General features: G+C 31.2%; 5 protein-coding genes across 9 annotated transcripts in view; 2 read left to right on the forward strand and 3 right to left on the reverse strand.

The window, feature by feature from the left end:
• The first annotated feature begins 499 nt into the window (after positions 1–499).
• The window catches only part of LOC145944673 (FIGNL1-interacting regulator of recombination and mitosis), a 30,593-nt gene continuing 4,402 nt past the window's right edge, over positions 500–26,690 (forward strand). Inside the window, exons 1-5 of one of the 2 annotated variants that reach the window (XM_083053191.1) lie at positions 500–671; positions 24,954–25,059; positions 25,381–25,527; positions 25,748–25,971; positions 26,447–26,601. In XM_083053191.1, the coding sequence (XP_082909317.1) occupies positions 24,967–25,059; positions 25,381–25,527; positions 25,748–25,971; positions 26,447–26,601 (619 nt within the window). In that variant the 5' untranslated portion in view covers positions 500–671; positions 24,954–24,966. Of the gene's footprint in view, positions 672–14,907; positions 15,156–24,953; positions 25,060–25,380; positions 25,528–25,747; positions 25,972–26,446; positions 26,602–26,690 lie in introns of those variants that run through there. The other variant, XM_083053192.1, reaches the window with a different exon arrangement.
• On the reverse strand, positions 1,033–5,008 carry LOC145944675 (gamma-soluble NSF attachment protein-like). Its single transcript, XM_083053195.1, has 8 exons — positions 4,728–5,008; positions 4,340–4,407; positions 3,954–4,038; positions 3,493–3,510; positions 3,214–3,421; positions 2,611–2,859; positions 2,026–2,271; positions 1,033–1,896 (listed from the first exon to the last, which is right to left on the reverse strand). The coding sequence occupies exons 1-8, from the start codon at positions 4,775–4,777 to the stop codon at positions 1,759–1,761; spliced, it is 1,062 nt and encodes a 353-aa protein (XP_082909321.1). The 5' UTR covers positions 4,778–5,008; the 3' UTR covers positions 1,033–1,758.
• Chrac-14 (DNA polymerase epsilon subunit 3 Chrac-14) lies at positions 5,212–6,807 on the forward strand. Of its 2 annotated transcripts, XM_083053201.1 has the most exons (3): positions 5,212–5,569; positions 5,914–6,309; positions 6,639–6,807. In XM_083053201.1, exon 2 carries the CDS (start codon positions 5,914–5,916, stop codon positions 6,304–6,306), a length of 393 nt encoding a protein of 130 aa, XP_082909327.1. In that variant the 5' UTR covers positions 5,212–5,569; the 3' UTR covers positions 6,307–6,309; positions 6,639–6,807. The 2 variants fall into 2 exon arrangements, with proteins under 2 accessions (XP_082909327.1, XP_082909326.1); XM_083053200.1 differs by having other exon boundaries at positions 5,213–5,569; positions 5,914–6,807.
• LOC145944674 (E3 ubiquitin-protein ligase LRSAM1) lies at positions 6,961–13,853 on the reverse strand. Of its 2 annotated transcripts, XM_083053193.1 has the most exons (13): positions 13,569–13,851; positions 12,908–13,150; positions 12,307–12,723; positions 11,828–11,857; positions 11,104–11,205; positions 10,595–10,703; positions 10,338–10,499; positions 10,161–10,260; positions 9,737–9,980; positions 9,522–9,647; positions 9,088–9,282; positions 8,439–8,636; positions 6,961–8,294 (listed from the first exon to the last, which is right to left on the reverse strand). In XM_083053193.1, the coding sequence occupies exons 1-13, from the start codon at positions 13,647–13,649 to the stop codon at positions 8,169–8,171; spliced, it is 2,133 nt and encodes a 710-aa protein (XP_082909319.1). In that variant the 5' UTR covers positions 13,650–13,851; the 3' UTR covers positions 6,961–8,168. The 2 variants fall into 2 exon arrangements, with proteins under 2 accessions (XP_082909319.1, XP_082909320.1); XM_083053194.1 differs by lacking the exon at positions 11,828–11,857 and having other exon boundaries at positions 13,569–13,853.
• Positions 16,329–22,855, reverse strand: LOC145944431 (uncharacterized). Of its 2 annotated transcripts, XM_083052747.1 has the most exons (9): positions 22,570–22,855; positions 21,976–22,321; positions 21,323–21,847; positions 20,373–20,957; positions 19,858–20,179; positions 18,476–18,818; positions 17,202–17,322; positions 16,889–17,049; positions 16,329–16,492 (listed from the first exon to the last, which is right to left on the reverse strand). In XM_083052747.1, the coding sequence occupies exons 2-9, from the start codon at positions 22,156–22,158 to the stop codon at positions 16,399–16,401; spliced, it is 2,334 nt and encodes a 777-aa protein (XP_082908873.1). In that variant the 5' UTR covers positions 22,159–22,321; positions 22,570–22,855; the 3' UTR covers positions 16,329–16,398. The 2 variants fall into 2 exon arrangements, with proteins under 2 accessions (XP_082908873.1, XP_082908874.1); XM_083052748.1 differs by having other exon boundaries at positions 16,335–16,494; positions 21,976–22,854.

Genomic DNA, 26,690 nt, shown 5'->3' on the forward strand with positions numbered 1-26,690 from the left:
TACTATTTATTCGATTTTCAGGGTCGCGCGCGCCCCGGCGCGGCGCGCCGCGACGCCACGCGGTGGCGGGCCGCCGCGATTTATTGATTCGCGGGGATATGAGGGAGCGTTCATATATCTCGTCGCCGCCAACTGCTCACCTCACGCCGGAAATAATCAACGACTTCGTTGAATTATAATTAATAAAATAAATAATTAATACTTAATATAATAAATAAATAAATAAATATCAAAATATAAATAACAAAATTTTTTAAATATATTATTATATATTATTATTATTATTATTATTTATAAATATAAATATAAATTGATTAATCGCGCGTATCGAATGATCGATCGATCCATTTTCTCGCAACATACGACGACCAATCAATGAGGAGAACAAGCAGTGGTATCAACGCAGAGTACTCGATTGGTCGGTCGAATATTTCGTATTTTTATATCGAGTTCACCCTCTATGTTGAATAATTGTCTATGACTGTTCTCGATCATCGCAGTCGTGCGCGCCATTTTCGATCAGTTTTGAACATAAACAGTTTTGAATTCGTAAACAGTGTTGTGAGTTTAAAATCGGTAGTGTGTAGTGCGATTTGATTGTTTGGGACTTGTAAATTTTAAGGGAGAGTCATTGCTGCTTCGAGATAAACCCCACGTTCATCGGTTATTCGGTAAATACTCTGATATTTATATCATCAGTCTGTTCTTTTTGGTTACACTTTCTGTACTTTCTTTCTTCAATTTTTTATTTAATATTAATTACTTACTAATGTTAATTATATACTTTTTTGTTTCTAATTTACGGAAAGTAATAATATATTGCAATCTAAAGGAACAGACTTGTGTCATGCGACTGATAAACATAACCTATTTGAGTATTATGTATATCTTAGCTTTACATGAAGAAATCCATTATAAAATGTATCTCCCTTTATTAAGGAACATTTTAGGTTTGCAAATGAAATATTAACAGCAGAATATATCTTTGTATGTTTTTTTTTTTTTTTTTTTTTTTTTTTCTTAAACTCTCAGAATCATATAACAGGTCAGTATAATGATCGCTAAGGTAGTGCTGAAAAACTAAATATACATTTTTTACTTGAGGAATGTGTCTCGCTTTTTAAGTAAAATATGTACAACGTTAGCTAATTACTAATTAAAAATATCGAAATATTTAATTTAACAAAAAAAGATATATGTATATATACACATAACACATGAAAATAATATATAAATATGTCTAAAACATTTGTAGCATAGCTATGACAGAATGTCCCATCAGAAAACTGAATTTACTCTTTGTTGCGATGATATGAGCAAAATATTTTAGACTTGATATTTATATGATTTCAAAGAGCAGATCTAAAACTTTTCTCTGTATCGTTACAACTAAAGGAGATAATTAAGTATTTCCATTTCTGGTGGCACATTGTGTAAAGTCTTTTCCAACAAAAATATATTTTCTTGCATATATGGAATATTTTTATATTAACAATAAGTCTTGTAACTTTCAATAATTCGGTAACTACTAATAAATGGATTAAACTGTTTGCGAAATATCTTTAAAAAAATTGAATATGAAAGAAATAGTTGTCACCTTCTTGATTTCTGTGTTTCATTCTAGTAATTTTAGAAGTTGAAAGATAAATTCTGTCAAAACCGACAATGTGCTTTCGATGAAGCGCTCGATATACATGCAAGCGTTACAGTTAACAGTTTACTCAAGCAATAGAGAATTTTTTTTACATCTAAAGACGATTAACACAGGCCTCCCTCGTATTCATCGTTCTCCTCCTCCTCTTTTTGCGCTGGTTGCGACTGTGGTGGTGGTACTTCCGGTTTCTTTTCGACCACTTTTTTCGTTGATTGACTAGCTGTATCGACATCGTTCTTTTTCTAGAAAATCCATAAATATCATTGATATAATGAATAATCGAACATTATAAATATTAAATAATACAATAATTAAATATTATAATGAAATAATGCGTGTGAATGATAATAATATATAATAATGAAACATACATTAACTTCTGCTTCGACGGTAGCTTGTCCAGGTTTGGACACGTTGGGAGAAATGTAGGATTCTGCGGCATTGGCCCTTACCCCAGCAGGCGGAACTGCGTATTCTTGCTGCGGTAGGGGCAACCCTCGCGCTAGCTTAGCATATTCTACATCCATGTGTTTGATAAAAGGGCTATTAAGAGCCGCTCGAGCCGCGTTTGCGTCCTCATTGTCGTATGCTTGTAGCAACATCTCCAATGTTTGCACCTGAATCAGAGAATCATATTCTAATTTAGTTTAAAAAGATTATATTAATTGCAATAATTGATTATAATACAATTAAATAGATATATATTTTTATATATACAGTGCATAATAATTATGTATTATATGCACATTTAAAAACATTTTTAATTGACAAATTATTAATATATTGTGTGTGGTTGCTAAGAAATTTTTGACGGAGTAATGATAATTTAGTCATTTAATATTTTCTTTCTTTTTCGCATAGAATGTATAATTTCAACATAATATAAAAATTATATTACTAATAATAATTTTTTTCATGTGCTTTAATTACTAAATTAAATAATTCTTCTGACATACTTCGGGAGGTTCGCAATAGTTTCCCCATTCTTTGAAGGCCTTTTCGGCCGCCACTTGATCTCCCCGTGCCAATTGTACCAGCACCAGGGCTACGGTGAGCCTCCCAAGCGATTGCCACAACTTGATTTCTTGATACATGCCAATTTCGCGACGTATCGCGTCCGCTGCCTCGTCATACATCTGCAGTTTTACCAATAATCTCGCGGCTTTACTCATGTATTCCGCTGCATGTCGCGGACTATCCTCGCCCTAAAAAAATATTTTACACTTTTTTTCAGATCCTTAAAAACTTCTTATGATTTGTTTTATTATGTAATTTTAATTAACAATTTTTTTAATATTCTCAAAATTATTGAATTCTTAGAATTAAAAAATTATTTTTATTTCTTAGAACTTTTTTAAATTCTTAATATTTTTAACATTTTTTTTCTCATAAATTTTTTTCTAAATCTTTAAAATTATATATCTAATTGTAAGTAAATGAATTTTACAATCTCTTCTTTCAATCAAATTTTTTATAGATTTTTAACTAATTTTATTTCTGTATTTTATAAAAGTTTATTTTACATATATTTATATGTGTATGTAATATAAATGACTTACCATGATTATGTCAGCTGCACGTTTAAACAGCTCTAGAGCCTGCTTAGGCTGTGTAGCTTCCAGCATCTTGGCTGCCTTGTCTAGGGCGGTTACGCCTGATTCGGGAGAACCATGCTGCTGAAAAAGACTGCAGGCACTATGAGCTAGTTTCGATACCTCTGACAGATCCCCCATTTCTTTGCAGATGAGCAAAGCTTGTTCGATGCACCTGAAAACATTGCATTTATATGTATATTATCGAAATGTATTATGATAAAATTTCAATTTTTTTATACATACTTTGCTGCATGGAACCATCTATATTATGATTGAATTGCAGTTAAGAAAAAAATATTTTCTTGATTTAAAAAAGATAAAAAAGATTTAGAAAAAAAACATTAAGTTTTTTTCATAATTCTCTCCATTACAAATAAAATTCATATAAAACAAAATAAATAAAATAAAAAAATAATTCTATTAATTATTAATATTTATATAATAAATTAATTTTTTAAATTTAATATATACAAATTTAATATATTATTAAATGTTTATCAATACGAGAATTCTCTCCCTTACAAATAAAATTCATATAAAACAAAATAAATAAAATAAAAAAATAATTGTATTAATTATTAATATTTATATAATAAATTAATTTTTTAAATTTAATATATACAAATTTAATATATTATTAAATGTTTATCAATACGAGATTGAGAAATTTGGAATATATTTGTTTATACTATTTTAAAGGATACGCTTTGGTCTGTTTGTAACAATCAGCTGCTTTCACCAAACAACCTTTGCACTGTGCATATGACTTGGCTATTCGAAAGCATGTTGCTAAAATGGAAAAATTGAAAAAATATTGTAATTTTAATTGCAAAGCTTTTATATAATTTTTCAAGCAATTAATCTCTTGTTTCATTTGCTGCAAAATTTTGAAACGATTGATTTAATCCTCAAATGAGACTAATAAATAATTAATGCATTTAGTATATAGTTACTTATTATTTGTTAAACATTAATTGAAAAAAATTGATTGAATATTGATTATCACTACGCTTTTAGTATTTTATTGTCATTATATTTTTCTTATTTTATTGTCATTATATTTTTCTTATTTTTACAATATTTATCATACCTGCATGTGAGTACTCGTCAGCTGCCACCTCGTAATCAGGTCGCCATTTCAAAAGAGTAGGCTTTAAGCTAAACAAAAATTATATATATATTTAATATATAAGCTTCCATAAATACTGTACGATTGGATTACGTTCGGAAAACGTAATGTTGAAAAAATAAAATAGTGTCAAACTCAGTAAATCGATTCTTATGCATTTGTGCATAATTTTTTTCACACTATTTTTATTATACTATATAGATTTATAATTGGCAATATAATCCAACAAATAAACATCTATATATATGCACTTGAAAATTTCATAATTTTAAGACTTCGAAGCGATTGCAGAAATGTGAAAAAGAGCGAGATGGAAATATTTGCGAAAGAAAGAGAGCGAAATACTTACGCTTTTTCAGCCTGCCGTATATATTCGTTCGCCTCTTCGATCTTTGACATTTTTCTCCGTATGGTTACTACGTTTTCGTCTGCTCCGATACAATGGCGATGAAATTATGTATTCTGAAATTATTTATGTCAGTCCTAAAAGAAATTATTCACACTCTTCCGTCAAGGCACCGTATGTGCATGCAGACGCCGAAACTAATCTTTACACTTATCGTTCATAAAGACGATGTTTTTGAGATTGCGAAGCGCATAATCAATTATCTCTCCTAGCACGACTACAACCTAACCTAACCTAACCTAACCTAACCTGCTACACATTTCATTGGGTGCATCCAGGGCTGCGTTCGGAAACGTCACCCGAGTGCATTCCCTCTCTTTCTATATTCATTTCTCTCTCACAATCAGTGATATAGAAAGAGAGGGAATGCACTCGGTGACGTTTCCGAACGCAACCCTGATGCACCCATTGTGTAGCAGCGCTCGCAAACGTGATTGGTTCCTACCAGTTAGATATCTAGCGAATTAAAACTTGTACCGTTTTACGCCGTCTTTGTTCGATTATTCCGTGACTATTTTTGTTTTCCATCAATTTCTATTTATTTAAATTTTTCTCGGACGTGTGGATTCGATAAAAATGTGACCGTTGTGCATTTGCTGTTTCGCAAATATAATCTTCTAATTTTATTCAAGAGTTTGATCTCATCGATTTTTACTACATTCATGCACAGCAAAACTGTTCCGTTCCTTCTATAAACTGTAATCTTTACATCGAACTCGCTGGCGGGAAAGACCTAACCTCGAAGTCTTTGATAGATATAAATTCTAACACATTTAAAGATCAAGGTAATAATAATTTATGTCGTAGTTTCTAGTTTTTACATTTTCTAATAATTGTCATTCTATAATGTTGTTTTTGTAATTTTTTTACGCATCTAGAAATTTTATCGTCGTTTATATAAAGTAACCTGAAAAAAGTAACTTCGCACTAATTTCATTTTTGTTTCTGTTTTCAATACATTTATATTTTGATCAATTTTACATTCTTGTATTATGTCAAATGTCTTATTTTAGATTAAATCCTTTTTATTGCATTTTCGAATATCACAATATTTGCACAGATTTGTAAAATTGCAATAGGTATCTTTAGTGTTAGATTTATAAGATTTAAAACATATATAAACAATTAGATGGCTGAGCGATTAGAAGATCTGAATCTGCCCAATGCAGTTGTGACAAGAATTATCAAGGAAGCTTTACCAGACGGAGTGACAGTTGGAAAAGACGCTAGAACAGCAGTTGCAAAGGCCGCATCTATTTTTATACTTTATCTCACATCGTCTGCTAATATAATAGCCAAGAAAGGCAATCGCAAGACCATTAGTGGACAAGATGTGATCCAAGCGATGATGGATATTGAATTTGATCAATTTGTTGATCCACTACAGGAATCTTTGGAGAACTTTAGAAAAGTTCAGAAAGAAAAAAAGGACGCAACATCAAAAAAGAAGCAACAAAAGAAAGATGAGGATGATATGAATGGTGAAGATGAAGAAGCAGGAAGAGAAATTACAGTTTTCTAAGAAGTATGTTTATTATATTGTTTATAAGTAAATATTGTTAGTTTATTTAATAATTTGATATTTAAAGAAATTAAGTACTCAAACGTAAAAAAAAATTAAAATGCACTAAAGCAATTAAAAAAATAAGATAAATGTTTATTCATAAGATAAATATTTATTTCATTATTTGATATATCTTTTATAATGATACATCATACTTTAATGACTTTAAGATAATTATAAGTAATTTAACAAAATATCAATGCAAGGAAGAAATTGGATTTATTTATTTAAAAACTGCATACAAAAACAATGACTTCCATAAATGAGTTTTATTATATATTATTTAACAGGAATTTTATTCAACACCAAAATTGTAACAATGCTAACATTTGCACAGAAAAGTGAAATTCAAATTGTATCGATGCAAAACTGTTCCCACATAGAAATAATCACACATTTATATCAAAATTTCGTCGTAAAAATTATTTGTTATAAAAGCTTGTTTATATTCTGGTTTTTCATTTCTTTTCTCACATTTAATTATTAACAAGTTTTATATTTTATCCTCACTTAAATATATGTCTATAATTTTTATATTCTGTAGTCTACAAGGATATGTTCTTGATTTATGTAAAATAGTTATACTGTATGTTAGGTATTATTATTATGAATGCGAAATATATCTAATCTGCAGTTTCCTTTAAATATTTAACTTTCTTAATTTTGTTCTCTGTATTTTCAATTAAAGTATAATTGAAATTTATGTTTAAACCAATGTCATATGTATATATTTTAAATTACATAATTATTTAAATTATATTGCAATTAATGTCCAGATTTGGCTAAATTTGCAATTGTTTGCCCAGCTTTATGATTTTTCAAATTAATCTACATAATATAGTTTCACAACGTACCACTACAAGAATAGAAATTCACACGTTGCACAACATACCACTAAAAGAATTGTAGAAATTCACACATTGCATCTAGCAATATATTAAATTTATAAAAAGAAGTATGCTTACTTTTTTCTTTTAGTTGATAAAATAAAAAAAAAGGAAAAAAAGAAATAAATTTTTAATTAATTTAATAAGATTTACCTAAATGGATAAAGTTAATTTACTAGTATTCTGTCTACTATTTAAATAATCAATAAAGTGTACATAAAAAGATTATATGAAAATATAACAGACTTATGATAGTTCGTGAAATGCTACATTGACTAAGAAAAAATAAATATTGAATTGATCAAAAAATCTCTTCTATGGCAAATAATTGGATTTGATGTCAAAAAACTAGTTACTCACGAAATTGATCAATGTTTTAAAAATTTTCTCAACATGATAAAAAAGAATATATAAAAACAAATTATTAGAATAATGCATTAAAAACAATAATTAAAATTTAATGTTTCTAAATTTTTTGAAATACTAAATTTTTTTCTCTTTTTTAAAAACACTAAAAATATTAAATAATTTTTTAAAAACAAAAAATCCAGCAATTTTGTGAGTCACTATATATAATATTGATATATTTTCTATATATATATATATATGTATATACATATACAAAGTATTCCATTTTATTAGTAATTGCTGCATATTTTGTAAACTGATATCTTACAAAAAAATGCTGCTGTTTCCAATAAAATGGGATGGCCTCTGCATATATGGAATCGACGTTTACATGAGCATTACATTACCAGTAGTAAATATAATTGTTGTGCGCATTATAAATAGTTATTATTCAAATAGTTCGTTTGCGCGCGTGTATATAATCACAGATTATGAAGAATAGCGTATCATTTTAATACTTTTGAAGAGCATCAAATTGACTGATTAGATTTGCGAATAAATTTAATCAAATTGAGTTTCTCGAATTTAAGGCTGCATGATTCGAACTTTGCGTTCTATTGAACTCCTGCACATTGGACATCCTGCGGAAACTTTGTCCGCGCAAATGGAGCAACAACAGAGATGTCCACAAGGTAGAAAAATGACTTCGCACTGCAAAAAGAGATATAATAATATAATATTATATTATAATATAATGACAGTTTTTATTGATATCTCTTAATATTATATATATATTGTGAAATTATATATATTTTATATTTATTTATATAGATAAAAAATTTAAGAAAAACATACTTGCAAATCGAGGCAGATTACGCATTCCATCATATTGATATTCTGAACAAAATTGTAATCCTGATTACTGGTCGACGCTTCTTCAAGAGGCGCGGAAGGCATTATGGGCGATCTGGATTCATTCAGTTTTATTTCTGCCAGATAATTCTCAACTGCTAGCATTATGGCGGCGCGATCTCTCTCGCAACTTATGCCTATCTGCAAAACAAAAATTGAACCATAATGTACCATAATGAACCAAAATGTACAATAAATCTTCGATAAGTTTTATGTTTATAAGGTATTGCAAATAAACATGAAAATGTAACTTCTTCGAAAATTTAAAATTTATCTTAAAATTATTCAAATTTAAAATTCTCGAAGTTTGTAATTCAAAGATTTAAGTCTGACAATTTAATAAAAATATAATAAATATCAATATTAAATCAAGATAATTAAAAATTTACTAAATTTATAGATTGAAAAATCTAAATACAAAAATTCAAATTTAATTTCTAAGAAATTATAAATCTCAGTTCTCGCATGTAATAAACATTAAAGTTTAATTGTGAAGAATTTAAATGTAAAATAATCAAGACTTAAATTCCCTGATTTTTATGTTTAAAAAAGTTATTTTTAATTATATTATTATTTTCCAAGAGTTACATACATCTTTTAATTGTTCATCACTGATGTCTGGCAACAAAGACGGCAATGTGGCCAGGAATGGAAGGCAGTGCAAAGCTCCTGCTATTGCTACATGCCGAACTAGCATAGGTTCTAACATTTCCAGTAATCCTTGTGGTCGTGCTTCCATTAGGGACTGATATTGCATTAACCAGAACAAACTGCCTCTTCTCGCATTCTGTCAAAATTTGTTATATATTATTATATTAAATATTTTTTGATGGAATCTTATTCTCAGATGTTATTTTTTCTCATTGAAAAGAATGGACTCGTGCAGATTAAACTATGTAATCTATGAAACATAAAAACACAAGCTCAATATACAAGTTATTTTGTGTAAAATAGTTTCACAAAAAAAATAAGGATGCATTTCTTTTTTTATCGATAACTTAGAAAAGAAGAGAAAAAAGTACATACGGAGATGCATCGTTGTTGTTCTATTGTATTGATTGTCTCCAGTAGCTGGTCTCTCCTGTTTTTCTGCTGTTCCAATAAGTCAATTAGAATAGTTGTTAGAACCACGCGTCTATCAGCGATATCATTCTAAAAAAAATCCGTTTATATAAACTTTATTATAAATTCTCTAATTATATATATTAGCATAATTATATTTTAATATATTTATCTCTTACAAGCTGTTGATTGATCTCCAATTTTCTCCTTTCGAGTTCAATGTTTGTGAGCGCGGCCAATTGCGACTGGACCAGGTTCACTTGCTGGACAATGCTCCAGGAGCGCGCATCACTGCGCTCCAATAATGCAGCGACTGCTGCTTTTTGCAAGACTTCATCCTGTCGCAATCTATCAACGAGATCTTGCCTAGTTTTTTCTTGGTCATGCACTATCTGCGCCAAATGGTCGCTGTTCCTTACCTCCCTGAAATAATTGTCCTGAATTTTATTTGTAATCATATCAATTCATATTCTTCTGATATAATATTTTCATAATTTCTAGAAAATCAACAGATATAATGAACAATTAAGTTTTTATCTTTGCTGATTATTTGCTTCTCATTTTCGATAATGTAAAAAAAGCGAGTTTACAATTTATACTGACAGTATAAGCAGGGATTGCGCCGTGTAATCTCTATATTTAGTATACTCTTCCAGTTTTCTCGCCTTACACATTTCTTCTTCCAACAACTTCTCCATTTCAACTGCAAAAACAAATCGGTCATATTTACGATACATAAATGATTTAAATTTCAATTATTTTTATATGCTCAATACTTACAAAGAGTATCCTTCATACGTAACATGGACTGTTCTGAGTGGCAAGAGCTTAACAATTGCATTTCTTCCTGTTTCTCCCGCTCCAGTAATTCAGCTTGACTTTGCCTTTCCTCTTCGCTATTTTTTAGAAATTCTTTAATTACGTTATCAGCTTCTTTTTCAGCTAAAAGCATAAAGTTTATTTATATTTACTTTTCACATTTAATAAATTGTACATTTTATGCGAAATTTGTCAAAGATTGAAGAGTAAAATTGTACCATTATAAATGTATGAAAGCAAACGCGCTCTGTTCGTATCTCTTTCTTGCTGCACTTTCTCAAATTCTTGTTCCAATTGTATCTGTTGTAATGCTAGATCCTCCAGAAGCTGAAAAGCAGAAAAAATATAGTTTCCAATGTTTTTTTTTATATCTGCATTTGTAGATACATTTAATAATATTAATAATTGCAAAAGCATGTATAGTATATATCATTTCATCAATTACAAATTCTATTAATTAAATCTGTGATACATTTTGGAAGAATGACTGTATGCTTTTGCAATTTTCTTATCAAACAGACAACATCAGGCATATTAATTTATCTTTTAATTAGATTTTTCTGTTATTTAAGAATTTCAGATTGTGTATGAGATACACAAATACTACAAAATATAATTATCATCATTCATGTGTTATGTGTATATAATATATAATCTTTTTACAAAAATTCATTTTTAATTGAGCAAGTTAATTGATTAATAAATAATCTATAGTACTTTAAATTACCTTCTTTCTTTGAACTTTCAGCACAGATTGTACTTCCATTTCATATTCCTGTTGCTGTTTTATGTTTTTCTCCACTTCCAACAAGGCATTTTGTCGATGTTCCTATTGAGAATAAATTTTATTGGCATGATATTATAGTATTGAATTATGTATTGAGCTGATAAAATAATATATTCGTTTTCTTATATAAAGATTCTTATTTTAGTAAAATAAAATTTAAAAAAAAACAAATAAATTTTTTTATCAGTCTAATACAATTAAGATCTTCATTGATTTATAAGTTAATAATAGACTTTTTAATGCTCACTTTTAAAAGAGAAATCAAAGGAGGAAAGTAAATTAGATGAGAAAATTGTAAATATATTGTAGCAAAAATAAGATAAAAAATATTCAAAAAAATAGTATGAAAAGCATAAATGAGAATATAATTAGCATTTTAGCAGTGCAACTAATAATTAATTATATAAATAAGATACTCAGTACATTTATCCACAAAATAAAAATAATTAAATCATGATTTTCTTTTGTTATAAGGAATAATTATGTATATATGAATCTTTCCTGTGTGTAAGTTTTTTCTTTACTTGAGTAATTTATTTATTTTTATGGATTGGATTGTTACTATACTGAGTGCCTTTCAGAAATCAGTTTATTAATAAATAATAATAAAATAAATGGATGACAAGTGGGAAGCATACAAAACTCAAAGAACCATCCAACATGCCTTCATTTTGTCTAGCTTCTGTAATGTTGCCTAAAAGAGAGAAAAAAAGAAATGATAAATATGCGCAAACATCCAAAGCACATTGTGTATTAAATTATAACTACTTACAAAATTGATCAATTTCTGTAAAATTTTTTAATATAAAACAAGAAAAAAGAAAAGAGGTAACGATATAAAAACAAATTTTTATAATTTTTATATATTTATATATCTTTCTATATAAATATAAGTTATAAAAATTTGTTTTATATATATATTTTTTTATGTTATATATATATATATATATATATATTTCTCTAAAATAAGAAGTATCTATATAATTTCTTTACATTTTCGAGATATTTGATCAATTAGGTAAGTCACTGTATATCTAATGACAATAATGTAGCCAACAAAATATCATGATTATTATGTTTGTACATATATAATTTTAGTATTATAATTATGAAATTCATATACACATTACTTTATTAGAATACCTGAACGTCATTACTCTTATTATGGTGTACTGTCTGTATGTCTTCCGAGCTTATGTTCCTCGAAATATCGGTGTCTGATATCGAAGTCTCCGGTGAATAGTCAATACCACTCTCATTCGCCAAAAATGCGATAATCACTGTTGTGCCGCCGTCTATAATATCTTGAGATGGATACAACAGGTTCAGACTATCAATATTTAGACTTATCAATTGCTGAGCATATCCCAAAGATTTGGGCAGTTTCTGCAGTGATTTATTATGACTAATATTGAGAGTAGTAAGTTCTTTCTGCAACTCTCCAATGCCATTAGGTAGTTGTTTTAGATTGTTCCTCGAGACATTCAGAATTGTTAACTTGTTCAAATAAATGATCTCATTGGGCAGTTTGCGAATGCTGTTGTCTTGCAAATAAAGCTCCTAAAAAAGAAAACAAAAAGAACTATTTTAGAATCACAATATACAATAATATTATATATTATTAATATACAGTAATATTTTTATTTTGTCAGAAGGATTATACAACTGTCTTTTCTTATATATCTTTTTTACTGTAAAAATTATATATAAAAATAGAACTTTCTGATCAATTTAATAAATGCACCTTGAGTGAAGAGAGACACATAATATCAGGAGGTAATGTGGTAAACTCGTTTCCATGAATGTCTAAAACAGTCAGCAATGACAAGTCACTTAAGGCACCTCCGCCTGAGAGCGAGCTCAGCTTGTTGTCGTACATTAGTAAGCTTTCCTTCCGAAACACCTTGCAAAGTGAATAGATACCCGATGGCACATTCTTCAAGGCACATTCCGAAACATCAAATACTGGCTCTGGATTTTCTCTGGCCTTTAAACAATTATAACATATAAAATATTGCATCAAGAAACTAATATGCTACGACTCCTCAATATTTTTAGGATCAAAATTGGAACAATTTGCTCTCAAATATGCATCCATTAATATTAATAATAACTATATTGAATCTGTCATCACATATATCATTAATAATAATCATATATTAAATATAGAATATATGAAACAATAAAATAGAGAAATACATATCACAATTTATAAATTATATCTATAATTTGTTATCCATAATATTGTCATTATCTGTATATCGATTATTTATTATATAATGGTACTTCTATCGCTCGAATAATAGGTTGACATTATTTAATTAATTAATTAGTCATCGTAAGGGTGCTTCCAATTGATGAATCGATGGTCGTCCTAACCTGAAAATTCGTAGACAAATACATACCAAGTACAATTTGTACTCGAGTCGCGCCTTATAATCGACATCAGCCTTACTCCCGTATTTCCTCGACATCCTTGCTCGCATCCGTCGTCATAAAAAGGAGGCGAGCAAGGATCTCATTTCGCGAGACCGACACGATGATAAGCGGTGATAACGCTTAGCGCCAAACTACACGAATCGCATTCGATAAGACAAAATTGTCACAATTTATGCTTCTTATTTCTAATTGTACTTTCATTACACAATTATTCCCCCTCTTCCCTTTTATTTCTTTTCGATGTCTAAATATTCTGTGCAAGGTATTCCTAAAATAAGCGATTGAAACTTTAAATTAAACTTTACGCATATTATATAAATAACAATCATTTTGATGAAAAGAATGTCGCGTATATGTGAACATATTTCTGCATTATTGAAGATAACACATATATATATATTTGTTTTTCTATGTTTTGTAGAATTTTGTTTATTTCAACTTTCCATTTTTCTTAAAATTGAAAAACCCGCCTTTTGAGTTCGTCTTGATTGGTCGATTAAACGCTACTCCATCGTCACAGTATATCCAGTAGCGCAACTCCCTCGATTTTATGTTGGCCAAAATGGAGTGCGCATGCGCGAGGTAAGCGAGTTGCCCAGTAGTGCCATCTGAACTTCTGTCTCACTCTTACTTGTTTCGGTCTCTCTCAGTTTCATTTAAATGCCTCAACACATTTAAATGCTCTCTTTAAATGTTTATGTGTATGTACATTTGATGGCAGAAATTGGCGGCAATAGTTAGAGAGAGAACAAACAAGAGTGAGCGAGAGAAAAGTTCAGGGGCTCGATTCTTGAATTCATTCGCAAGAGAAACGTATGCGCAAATTCGGCTCTTACAGAAAAGTTGCAAGTTGATTGGCTAAAAGCCATGCGATAGCCAATCAACTTGCAACTTTTCTGTAAGAGCCGAATTTGCGTATACGTTTCTCTTGCGAATGAATTCAAGAATCAAGTCCCAAATGGCATTACTGGGCAACTCGCTTATCTCGCGCATGCGCACTCCATTTTGGCCAACACTAACTTCAAAGGCGCCTACAGAGAGTTGCGCTACTGGGTTGCGTTCGGAAACGTCACCGAGTGCATTCCCTCTCTTTCTATATCACTGAGAGAGAAATGATATAGAAAGAGAGGGAATGCACTCGGTGACGTTTCCGAACGCAACCCTGGATATACTGTGCCATCGTGGAGAATCTTTGAACATACCTTAATCACGTGACGGTAAACAGATGACGTAACAGCTTTGTGCGCGCAAGCGCATTAGGCGGTTCATACTTGAAATTTGTTTGAGAAAAGAGCAGTACGGCGTTCCAATAGTAGAGTATAAATTGTTATATTTGCGTTGATTCTGAGACGGCTTTACAACTTAACACATTTACAACTTTACATCGAGTCAGTGGACGCGTTATAATGCGTGTCAAATTGTTGTGTGTGATCTAAAGATCAAAGAAATTTTCATTCCGTTAACCCTACCTTGTTCAACCGAAACTGATCCGAAAAGAAAAGAAAGACAACTTTACAACAACGGAGGAACAAGTTCAAATTCGCTTTTAATCGGTGAGCATTGATTGTTATTGACATTCATTTTGCGATAATTATACAGCGAACTTGTGTTTTAAGTAATGCTTTTCATATTTTGTGTAACATATATTTAATTGCGGAGTTTTCTAACAAGGACACAGTGTATCATTCTATCTTCTTTCAATACCAGTGAACAACAAAGATAGAATGATACACTCTGTGTCCTTGTTGGAAAGCTCGCATAATAATTTTTTATTGTTTGTGTGTGTTATGTATGTGTATGAATGTACATGTATTTACACATACAAAGGAAAAAATTCACAAATTTCATAGAAAACAAAATAAAAAAGGAACATATTTTGTTGAGACATAGGCAGGTTCTATTTTTTACATATGTATATATATATATATATATATATATAATACTTGAACCTTTATCTGTATTTTTCTGATTTTTTTTTCTTTTTTTTCCTTTCTCTATACTGCCTATAAATATATATTATTTATTATTAATGCAAAAGATGTAACATATAGTGTAATTAAAAGAACAGACAATTTTTTTAGCTTTATGAAATGCATTGCTTTATCTTTATATGTTAAAAATGTTTTAACATTATTTGGAATAATTTAAAAATAATTTTAAAAAGGCAGTTTATATATAGAAAAATTATGAAAAAGGCAGTAGAACTTTATTTAAAGCTTAATAGGAACTGTCATCTAATATCAGAAAATTCGATTGCGCCTATTTTTTCATTATAAGTGCAATTTATTATTATCATATCAATTATTTTATTATTAAAACGACATTTTTTCAACTTTAATAATAATAATAATTTATAATCTATCTGATAGCCAATTATTTTAATTTTATATATATTTCTATACACAACTTTTTTTAATTATAAAAAAGTATAATTTATAATTAATAAATTATATATAATATTATAATATATTATATATGATATATATAATTTATTTATTCTAATTTTAACAAATCTATAATATCCAAATAGCAATTATAAATATAAATTATATATACAAATTAGTAAAAAATAATTAATAATCAATAAATTATGTATAATTAATAAATTATGTACAAATTATTATATATAATATATATAATATATATAATATATAATTTATTAATTATAATTAAGAAATTACATTTGTATAAAATTATATTAAATTTTATTAATATTACGTTCTGTTCTGTCGATCCGTATAATCAACCGGTTCAAGAAAATAAAAATAATCTCGGTTTTAAAAAAGTATCTAAACATTATAGCAAAGCAATCCATGTTTTTGCTAATTTTACCCCAAATCTTGTGAATATTCCTTCTGTCGCAATCGATATTCTGTCGGTGTTAGCATGCCTCTGAAAAATATTTTTCCAATTATTTTTGAATACGTATAGATTACAAACGTTAAATAAATTGATATCAAGATGTAACATCTAGCAATTTTTTGAACTTATAATTTGCATTTTATTCTATATCTGAAGTTTGAATCACATTCTGCATTATTTAAAATATTTTTGCAATTTCTAAATATCTTTCTTTTTAAATAAATGTTTTATTATAATAATATCATTATAAAGAAATGTACTATTATCTAATATAATGCTACGTTATTTTATTTTGATCATTATTAAAATATTTCATTATATACGATTGATATATTACGCTGATTATTCTTAATTAATTTTTTTTAATTTGCATTCTTAATTCAGATTTATTATATTTTTAATTGAATTGATAATTGTTCATTACCTTAAAACAGTGTCAAAAGACACACACACTCCCTTATCGCACATTCGTCTGTAGAGATGCCAGCATTCTTTTTCCTTAGACGTTTGAAAATGCGGCTCTGATGGCATTACTTCTTGCGGTGTTTCTTTTGTCGGCTGTGTTTCTTTAGAAAAGTGTTGAACCTGTATATTTACATAATAATATAATAATATTATAATATAAAATAATATGTTATTATAATTTATATATTATTATAATAATTATATTATTATATTATTATATAATAATTATTATATTAAATTTTTTTATTTCAACTTGAATTAATGATTTTTACTTTTGAAAGCGGAATATCAATTGGCGGAACTGAAACCGCGACGAGATCAATTCGCGACATCGTAAGACAGGGCCTTTGCTCCTTCATTTCTATCGCTCCATTATTCATCTGCTCTGTTATTCTGCAAACATCATCGAAACACATTTCTTTCTTAGTTAATTGACTGAAACTATTGGAGAGCAATCAAAATATATTAATTATATAAAAAAAAATCCAGGCACTCCGCTTAATTCTCCCTAATAGAAAATGCTCTAATAAATTGTCGGCGTTTGGTGAAAATAAAAGAAATCGCGAAAATCTTTATCTGCGCAGAACGAAGGAAGAGTCTTTGATTCATAAAATTTGCGAAATTTAGTTGGTTCATTTTTCTAATTTTATATAAGCGAGCGAGTGACGTCGCTCAAATATGATGATCGAAGTTTAACGGAGGCACCAATCGAAGGTTGTACCACCATCCGCGGGATGCAAACATTCACGGTCGTACCAGTCAGTTACAAACCAACCTTCTTTCCTCCCTCTTCCCATCGTCGTTACATCATGTTATCCACTTTATTTTTTCCACGTCGATATCATAAATCGTCGGCCAATCGAACTTTTTCTTCCTCCTCCCCCGAACGCGTTTTTTATATAGATTAAGATACGACAATAGAACTCGCGAATTTACTTCATCATTTCGCGATCTCTCCGACTTGCATTCGCTAATTTTTCCCGAGCTTTTGTTATTCTGCATCATGTAATGCTTTCGATATCTCGGAAGAATAATTTTTAGACACGAATTTAGGTAATAAAAAAAATCAGGCCTAAATATTAGGCGCAACAAAATTATTTTTGAATTTTTATATACTTATTATGAACGTTTCGATTCTTCCTTTGGATCTACTAATTAATTAATACAACAAAATTTTTTACTAATTGATATGAGGATGGTCCAAAGGAAGGACCGAAATATTCCAAATAAATATAGAGGCTTTTAAAAATAATTTTGTTGCACCTAATATGTGTGCCTGACTCTTAGGAACTCTTTTCATACCTGAATTCGTATTTATATATTAGAGCTTTAGCGATTTATTATTATAATAATTTTTAGAACAGTAGAATCTCTGTTATCGATGAATCAGAATAATTATCCACTAATGAATATACCGGCTTATAAAATTTAACTCTTCTATAAAATATATAATATCGAATGCATTACACAATCATTAGTCGCAAAAGTAGAAGGTTTTGCTGCATTACAATTGTATTATTTTAAAATTATAGAAAAAAAAGCTCACATCGGACGGCTCGGTATACTTCGCGTTCGCAGCAGCTTTCGCTTCTTGTCGTGCAAATCGCCGATCGGCACCGCCAGGCATCTCTTTTCGCGATCGGTCAACGGTGGTTCTGGCACCGCTTTCTCGGTATCCTGCGAAATTAACAGCGCGGGAACAGCTGCTGGTGTCGGCGTCGCGACCCTTAAATCGTCGACGGCTAAATTCTGCTCCGATAAATCTTTGCAGTTGTTTCCGTGCGCGACGTTAAAGGCGAAACCGAAGTAAGGGGGTTGAATCTCCTTATTGACGATCCGCTTCTCCTCCTTCGTTGGTTCCTCGTCGGAAGAGTCTCTCTGAAAGGAGACTATGCATGCGATTAATAAAGGAATCGTCAATTTATAAACTTTGCAAATTGAAATTCTTAGAACGAATAATTTGATCTGATTTCGCGAGGCCACGAGAACTTTTTGAGGTGAGAAATAATATTTAATATAGACCATTTTCTATCTCTGTTTCTCTCTCTTGTGAAAGTGAATCGATGATGGGCGATATTTGGTTCAGTTGTTGGCCGATTGTAGAACCAGATTATTCGGCGGATTGTAAAAAGCCCAAACTCAATCGTACACGATAGTCTATTAATCCCGATACGATCAATCACGATGTCTCTGCGATGCATTAACTGCACGATCGCATGCAGATGTGGTTTGTTATTAGTAAGAGAAATTTTGTATGTATGTATGAGGCTAATAATTTTTTATTAACAAAATTTCAAAGAAATGAATCTTGAAAATTGGAAGATTAATAATAATAATATATTTTTGTCATTTTTTTTTAAAGAGAGCTCTTACTTAACTCTCTTTTAATTAACTTTTAATTATCTTGCTACATAAATGTGATAGCGTTAATAATGAATTCACTGAATTTCACTTTGATTGCAAAGCGTATATGTCTATTGTGTAGAGAATCTGGCATTTGGGAATTCAAACTATGTGTTGTTCGCGTGTCTCGTGTCTCTCTTAATTAGTCGGTTCAATTATAGTTCTACGCCTCTTCGCCTTGCTTGTTGCCGCACGCGTATACGTTATCGAGCTTTATCTCAGCACGATCAGCCAAATAAATATTAATTTAAGACAAGTATGAAAATTATGTTATCCGCGATCCTAAACGATGATACAGATTTAGAAAAGCAAAACGTTTTGAAGAAGAGAGAAAAAACTTGACAAAATTTCAGATCTGTGCTTTAACACATATCAAAAAATTATTACTCGAAATTTTTATATCAACTTTATTACGACATTTATTTGCTAAAAATTTATCTTTATATAATTTATATAAAATATTCAATTTAATTTATATAAAAAAAAATTTTGACTTGTATAAAAATAAAATAAAAAGCTTCGTACCTGACTTGATAGGTTTCCTCAGTATAGCAGGGTTGGGATTGATGGACGTCTTGATGATGGGCATAGTGGGTAGCTTGTTACGTAGCTCGTTGATGAGCTTATCGTCGCCTGGTGAATTTTCCGCGTCGCTATCGCTATCAGCCGAGCTGACTAAGGATACCATAGTAATCACGTCGCTCGTTCTGGGATCCACGGAACTCTTCCCTCGTCCTCCACGATCCTCGTCCTTGAATCCGCCTGACGAAGCGAGAAGACGCCTCTTCGCGCTCCTCGATCTCTTCTTCAGAGGCGCCGATCTTATCGATCGCTCGCCTCGCGATATCTAAAGGACAGTTCGATCTTTTCCTTTATATATATTTTCTTATTTTATCTGTATTATTTATATTATCTTTTTCCTATATATTTCTTTACATATTTATAGTTTACATATCGATTCTTGGTGCATAAAGTGATAAATAGATCTCGATAAATCCTCTCAAACACACACTCTTTAGAATCTTAGAAAAAACTCCTACCTTCATCGAATTTTCCTCGATTTTTTCCGAAGCGTCGATTTTTTCATCCTGCATTTTTCCGCAAACGGCCGATTTATCCGAGGCTTCGACGAGACCAGGCGCGTCGATCACGATATTTACTTGAACGCGCGTCCCAGGTGCGACGTTTCGCCTTTGCGGTGGTGCGGAATTCGTTCTCCTGGTTTTCTCCAAGTTCATTGTCGAACTGGATGAACTTCTCGTGAGAATGGTGCTTCTGTCGATCGGCGATCTTGTCGCGGCCGAAGCGCATCTGATCTCAATTGATTTCGCCGGTGCGATCTTATCTTTCGCTTCCGTGATCATCTCTTTCGGAGACTTCTCCGGCATCGGTACCAGAAAAGCACGATTTGCACCGCTTTGAAAACTTGCGCGCTTCTGCTTAGCTGACGAAAAATTGTCGTTAATTCTCGCTGGATCCGCGTTTTCCTGTTTTAAGGACGGAAAGATGATTGTAGGATGTAACTGATTGTTTGTCGAAAGATGGAGGCTCGTGCAATCGATGTTTATCCTCGTCTTCTTTTTTTTCTCCTCGACGTCTGAGTTAGTTTGTGTGTTCGTCGTTCTCTGAAAAGATTAGTAATGTTCTCCAACTAATAATTTTTTTTATAGAAAGTAATGTTGATATTTATCTTGGAAAGGAAATCTATTACAAAGATAATAATAAAAATTAGATTCTTTTATCTCAAAAATGATAGAAATATTTTATCAGTCTTCGAGATACATCGGTATTTTCGAATTTATCTAAAAAAAGAATTTATCTTGTATATATTTTAAAATTTAATACGGAAAGGACCAAAAGTATTTTGTGCTTATTGAATTTACATGATTTAACTGCTCGAAATAATGAAGAAATGAAACAAAATAGATATTATATTGTTTATATATTAATAATTATTGAGCAATGTATAATTACTTATTTAGATGCATACCTCGTTTTCTTCTCCTTCCTTTTCCACATTCTTCGCTACATTTTTATCTTTTTTTATCAACAAATTATTTTCCATAATTCCAGACGCAGCCTCTAGCTTCCTCTCGCATTCTCGTTCATCTCCATTATTAATTTCACGCGTTTTCCTTTCTCGGTCTCCTCCTAAATTGCCAGATATCTCCAGATTTCGTGGGCTTTTGTCTTCATCTTGTGTAAAATCAGGTTCCTCTCTGGGCAGCGGAGTGGACATTGATAATTCCGATTCGCAACGCTCCTCTACGGCCACGTTATGTGCCAAGAAAATATCGATGTTCGCTTTATTCTGCTCGCGGTGCTTCCATGCGAGTCGCAGCCTCTCGGCGAGCTCCTGTCGCGAGTAGAGAATCGACGCCTTCTCCGCGGTGGCATAAGTCCTGCCAGATCGGCCCGTAGTTGGTCTGGATCGGCTCGGAATTTGCCGAGCCACCACTTCCACTTGAGCCAGACCATCGCAACCGCGACGATCTTCGCCCCAGGCGACTCGCACCTGCCAATTTTAATGGATATGTAATTAACAATATAATTATATATAATATAAGATATAGAGAAATGATAAGCAGGACGTGTTATAATTTTTCAGATGATGAAGCAAGAGATTCCTCAACAATCCCGCACCTTGGGCTTGTCTGTCGCATTTCCAGCTACTCTGTCGCGCGCGATCGGATTCGCGTAGATCTGCAAAGACTTGCTGCAATCGTCCTCGGCCGATTTCTGTCGTCTAATGTGCTGTCGACGCGGTGCAGGCTGCTGCAATGACAGCTGCCTGACAGGTCGCGTCGCTCTTCTACCGTTAGACATCGTCCGAGCAATCGTCTTTACGTATTGTCAGTGCATTTTCTCGATAGAATCGCTCTTCTAGTAAAACTTATCGATCGATTGATCAATTCGTTATTCGGTTGACATATCGTTTTCTCGCTTAATATAAATCGCTTTCGGCTCCACTTCGCTAAAGTGTTGCTACCTGCCAATAACATTACTAAATTAAATGTATCATCTGAAGAATAGCATAACTAGCAGTTAATGCAACGACTAAAATATTTTTAAAAGGAAAAGATTTCGCATCAAAACTATAATATACACTTACGTGTCCTAAAGACACTTAACTGTAACTTAAAAAGATAGGCATAACTCGTTGCAAATTATGACTGATCTTACGCGCTAAAACTCGCACCGATGCTTTCAAAAATACGCACAAATATACTTACTTACTTTTTACAAACATATACTCTTTTAGTTTTCGATCCTCGAGCGAAGAGCTTGCCGAGGAACCTTGTCGACGCCGCGACCGGGCGCCGACTGACTGACTACCTTCATCCATTGCCATCACCCTTCACCCACCTTTCGATGTATACCAAGCCCGGTTCACCAACATGCCCGTCAAACATAGATGTATCGTTATCTCCGTCCCTTTCTCACTCTCTCTCTGTTTTGAACGGTAGCCAACACACTAATACTACGATTGTACTAGTATCATTAACCTCCGTCATTATACGATCACTGTCAGCGCTGCCAGGGTGGTCGAACTCCTCGCTGACTTCGTACACGCTGCCCTCGAGGCCACGGTGATATAACATCACGATATCTGCATATATACAAGTGTATATACAAAATGTTTTAACTTGTATACTCGAAATATTTTCGGTGCTTTTTAAAAAAAATTATTTGCTCAATATCCTTCGAAGGGATATTATTATATTTTACCTGTGTTATTGCATACATATTAATGAGTATTATTTTGTCAGAAAAGCATGAATAAATTTTGAATTTCAGAAAAAAGAATGGACAGAAAAAAAAGTTTTACTGTGACTAGAATATGTATTTCTGTAATACATATATTTCTTCCTCGAGCAAATAATTTTCTTCTTATGTATTTTCTCACATTATTAAAGTGAGAAATTGAGGGGAATTTATAAATGAAGATAATTCTTTTATCAATAGCAAACTTTTTTAATCCTTCTCCATGTTATGCTGTGGAGATTTATTTCTTGATTTATTACTTTATTTTGAATATAATGTTTGGATATTGTGGACTTGTGGACTTAATAAATCAGACTTCTTTTCCAATAAAGAATATCGAAGTACCGAAACGTCGGTAGTCAGGTCTGGTGGCTCGCGAATTCATAATTCAGGGACGAAAAATTAGCATCTCTCGATCGAAAATCACATCGCTCAAATTCATCCTCCGTGACTCAGCCTGGTACACGTCGCTCGCGTGGTCACGTGTCGGAACCACCCTCTCTTAACCCCTTCACCACCCTCTGTCCTTACTACAACCCAGCGACCACGTGCTGTTGTTTGGAGTCGTCGAAATCACCGTTCGCGCGACTCCGTATATCGAATTCGAGAACCGCCGGCACAGGCAACCAGTCACTGCCGGTATTATTGATCAAAACTCTGCCCATCATCTGACAGCTTGTTGTCCGCAGTTGCCATGGCAAGTCGACGGCTCGATCATTCCAATTCCTGGGCTCGGATCGGCTTCTTTTCTCGCTTTACCCTCCTATTGCTCGACATCCCGCGCGATTATCCTCCCCTTTTCTTTTCTCTCTCTTTTGATCAGATTTCTTCCTATTTGTATACGACCTTGTTGCATTGACAAAGCAGAAGTAGCTAAGCGTCCAGGATGTCTCCTCCCTGTTAGTTTTTGCAAATATGCGTTAATCTTCTATATTCTCGTTCTCAATCTTTTTTTTCTTATTTTTATTTATTATTACTGTACTCATGATTTCAGAAATCTCTCCAATTGATCTGTTTGATTTTTTAATTCTACCAATGCCTAATATTGATCGTAATTTGTAATACTTTTGTTTCAATTCTCATCTTCAATTTTGAACCGCATATCATCTAAAATATGCAATCTGACGAACGTATAAAAACACTCGTGATAATTAAAGGGTTAAAAGATAAAGTGTTGAAGGGGAATTCCAAAAGATCAACTTTGCATCGACTCGATCGGTTAAATCCTTTCCCAGAAGTGGGTTACAATCTCGCTCGTCGGCGATAGCGCAGAAATTGCAGACAGAAACTTTTGGCAAATCGACGATTAGAGAGCTTGGAGCTGCCTTAATTGACGTCCTTATCAGCAAACTTCGGCAACCTCGAGCATTGCCAAGAAATTTTCGATTTGTTCCGCTTCTAGCTATTATTCGCGATCGGGAGGGGAGAGGTCTGATTAAAAACCTCCCGATCGATCTTCACATTGGAACTGTTGTGAAAATATGCTGGCAAATAGTTCGAGCTATATTAGTGTATTTTATCTTTATTATCCTATTGATTGATCAATATATAATCAATAAATTGTAGTTGAATCTCTTTAGTGGTAGTTTAAGTCATTAATTTAAGTCAACGCTAATTAAAGTAATTATTTCTTTTATTTAGAATATTTGAAAATAATATAGGAGAAGTACTTGGAATAATAGAGTAGTAAAGAATTATTTAATGTAAAAAATTGGCAATAGTTTTTCTACAGTATTTACACGTTAATTTAAAATAAATACTTTTTATAATAAAAATAATAAAACATACTTTTTTGTATTAATAATTTATTTTTTATTTTTTATCTATTATATATGTAGATTTCTATTTTAAAATAGGTTGCACAGGAAGATGTCATCACCCAGTCATATCACTCTCAGCCAAGCTTCGAGCTATCAGCTCGAAAAAGATTTCGATATAAACAATCATGTATGCAGATTACAAATATCCTTTTATAAAGATGATTCATTGAAAACAGTATACTCAAGTAACTTTAGATTTATTATAAAAATATATAAAGATGTTAATGTGATATAATTTGCAATTTTAAAAAACATTTATACGTTGTAAAAATTTTTCGTAATACAAAATTGATTAGTTTAATATATCAGTCGGTTTTTGTATTCTATTATTTTTAATTATCCTTAATATGTGTATAATTAATTAATATATTTTTATATGTACTTACATAATCTTCTTTCTAATTTCTTTCTAAATAATATCCCATCAAGATGATTAATCCTTAATAGCTTCTCCGATCTTTACGCATTACTGGAAAATGAAGATCTCACTCTGGATACAGAATGCTTGTTACAAACATTGAAACAATGTCTCTCGAAATATACAGTTGAATCGCTTGACGAGCAAGTTTTCAAAAAAGTTTTACCAAAAGCTCAACATTTTCTGTCACAGGTGATTTTGTAAAATTATTATTATATCATGCATATCCCAATTTTTTAAATATTTTGTTATATATATATATTTTTTTTAAATTATATTCGTATATATGTTGTGTGTATAAAATTATAGTTACAATATATTGCACGCAAAATAAATTTTTTCCATAATTTGATCTGATATTTATCGCTTTATGTTTAATATTGAGACATTTTCTATTTTTGTGGTACCAAAGATTGTGAAATCCATAGACGACACAACAATGGACGATAACGTGAGAATCGATGATCTGGATGGTGTCAAACACAAACTGCGCATCTGTGACGGCATGCTTGCCTTCTGGAAGACATGCATAGAACATGTTTCCACATTTGAAAAAGTTCGAGTTTCTTACGTCATATCGTTATGCGAGATTTTACCCGAAACGATAAAAATCATTTTCGAACATTGCAAAGCCAGGTGTGTCTGTCAGTACTTAATAATTGTTGTTTTTAATATAATGAATGATACACTCTTAATCTCGATCTTAATATAAATTAGAATGTCCAAATATCGTTAAAATATTGATGTTTAAATTTCGATATGAATATGCGGTTGTAAATAAATCTGCAATATAAATACTATTCCTCTTTAATGAGGGATATGTTTTATTATTATTTATATTTTTATCGATATTATTTATTTTCTCATAATATATTAATTTGTTTAATTTATTCTTTAATTTTATATTTTTTTTTCATTATTTGTTATTAGTATTGCTCTATTTTTTCCTAGATAAGTTTTCATTAATATTATTGATAGTTTTGGAATATTTCCTTCTGTTATTAAAAAAGTACTCGTGTAAAGAAATAAATAATTATTAGAAATTTTTACGATTTTATATATAACTATCGAATAATACATAAAATAAAGAGCACTTGGAAAATTATTATAGCCCAAAATACGGAGTGTTATTGAGCGGTGCGATGCAAGAATTGAGAAATTTGTTCACAAGAGGAGGTGCGATCTTCAAACTATTCTTTGCCACTTTGGACGGCGTAATCGTCTTCGACACGGACGTGCAATCGGAAACGGAGCTGTTGACGAAAGGTGAGAGCGATCCATCCATTATATCCTAATGATTCTTTAACCTGAGAATCTCTACTTTCAACCTTATCGTAAGCGCATTCATTCCTAAG

This window comes from Prenolepis imparis, unplaced genomic scaffold (assembly GCF_030444845.1).
Source record: "Prenolepis imparis isolate NDT839.2.m4 unplaced genomic scaffold, iyPreImpa1.0 SCAF_13, whole genome shotgun sequence".
NCBI classification, from domain to species: domain Eukaryota; kingdom Metazoa; phylum Arthropoda; class Insecta; order Hymenoptera; family Formicidae; genus Prenolepis; species Prenolepis imparis.

Coding starts and splice junctions, on each gene's coding strand:
- LOC145944675 (XM_083053195.1), bottom strand. CDS start 4,777: ATGTCAAAGATCGAAGAGGCGAACGAATATATACGGCAGGCTGAAAAA. Junction 4,408..4,727: donor ATACGGCAGGCTGAAAAAGC/GTAAGTATTTCG, acceptor ATTTTTGTTTAG/CTTAAAGCCTACTCTTTTGA. Junction 1,897..2,025: donor CCGTCGAAGCAGAAGTTAAT/GTATGTTTCATT, acceptor TGGATTTTCTAG/AAAAAGAACGATGTCGATAC.
- Chrac-14 (XM_083053201.1), top strand. CDS start 5,914: ATGGCTGAGCGATTAGAAGATCTGAATCTGCCCAATGCAGTTGTGACA.
- LOC145944674 (XM_083053193.1), bottom strand. CDS start 13,649: ATGCGAGCAAGGATGTCGAGGAAATACGGGAGTAAGGCTGATGTCGAT. Junction 9,981..10,160: donor GCGCAATCCCTGCTTATACT/GTCAGTATAAAT, acceptor CAATTATTTCAG/GGAGGTAAGGAACAGCGACC. Junction 8,295..8,438: donor TAATCTGCCTCGATTTGCAA/GTATGTTTTTCT, acceptor CTCTTTTTGCAG/TGCGAAGTCATTTTTCTACC.
- LOC145944431 (XM_083052747.1), bottom strand. CDS start 22,158: ATGTCTAACGGTAGAAGAGCGACGCGACCTGTCAGGCAGCTGTCATTG. Junction 18,819..19,857: donor GAGGAAACCTATCAAGTCAG/GTACGAAGCTTT, acceptor TCGCATGCATAG/TCTCCTTTCAGAGAGACTCT. Junction 16,493..16,888: donor TCTTTTGACACTGTTTTAAG/GTAATGAACAAT, acceptor TATTTTTCAGAG/GCATGCTAACACCGACAGAA.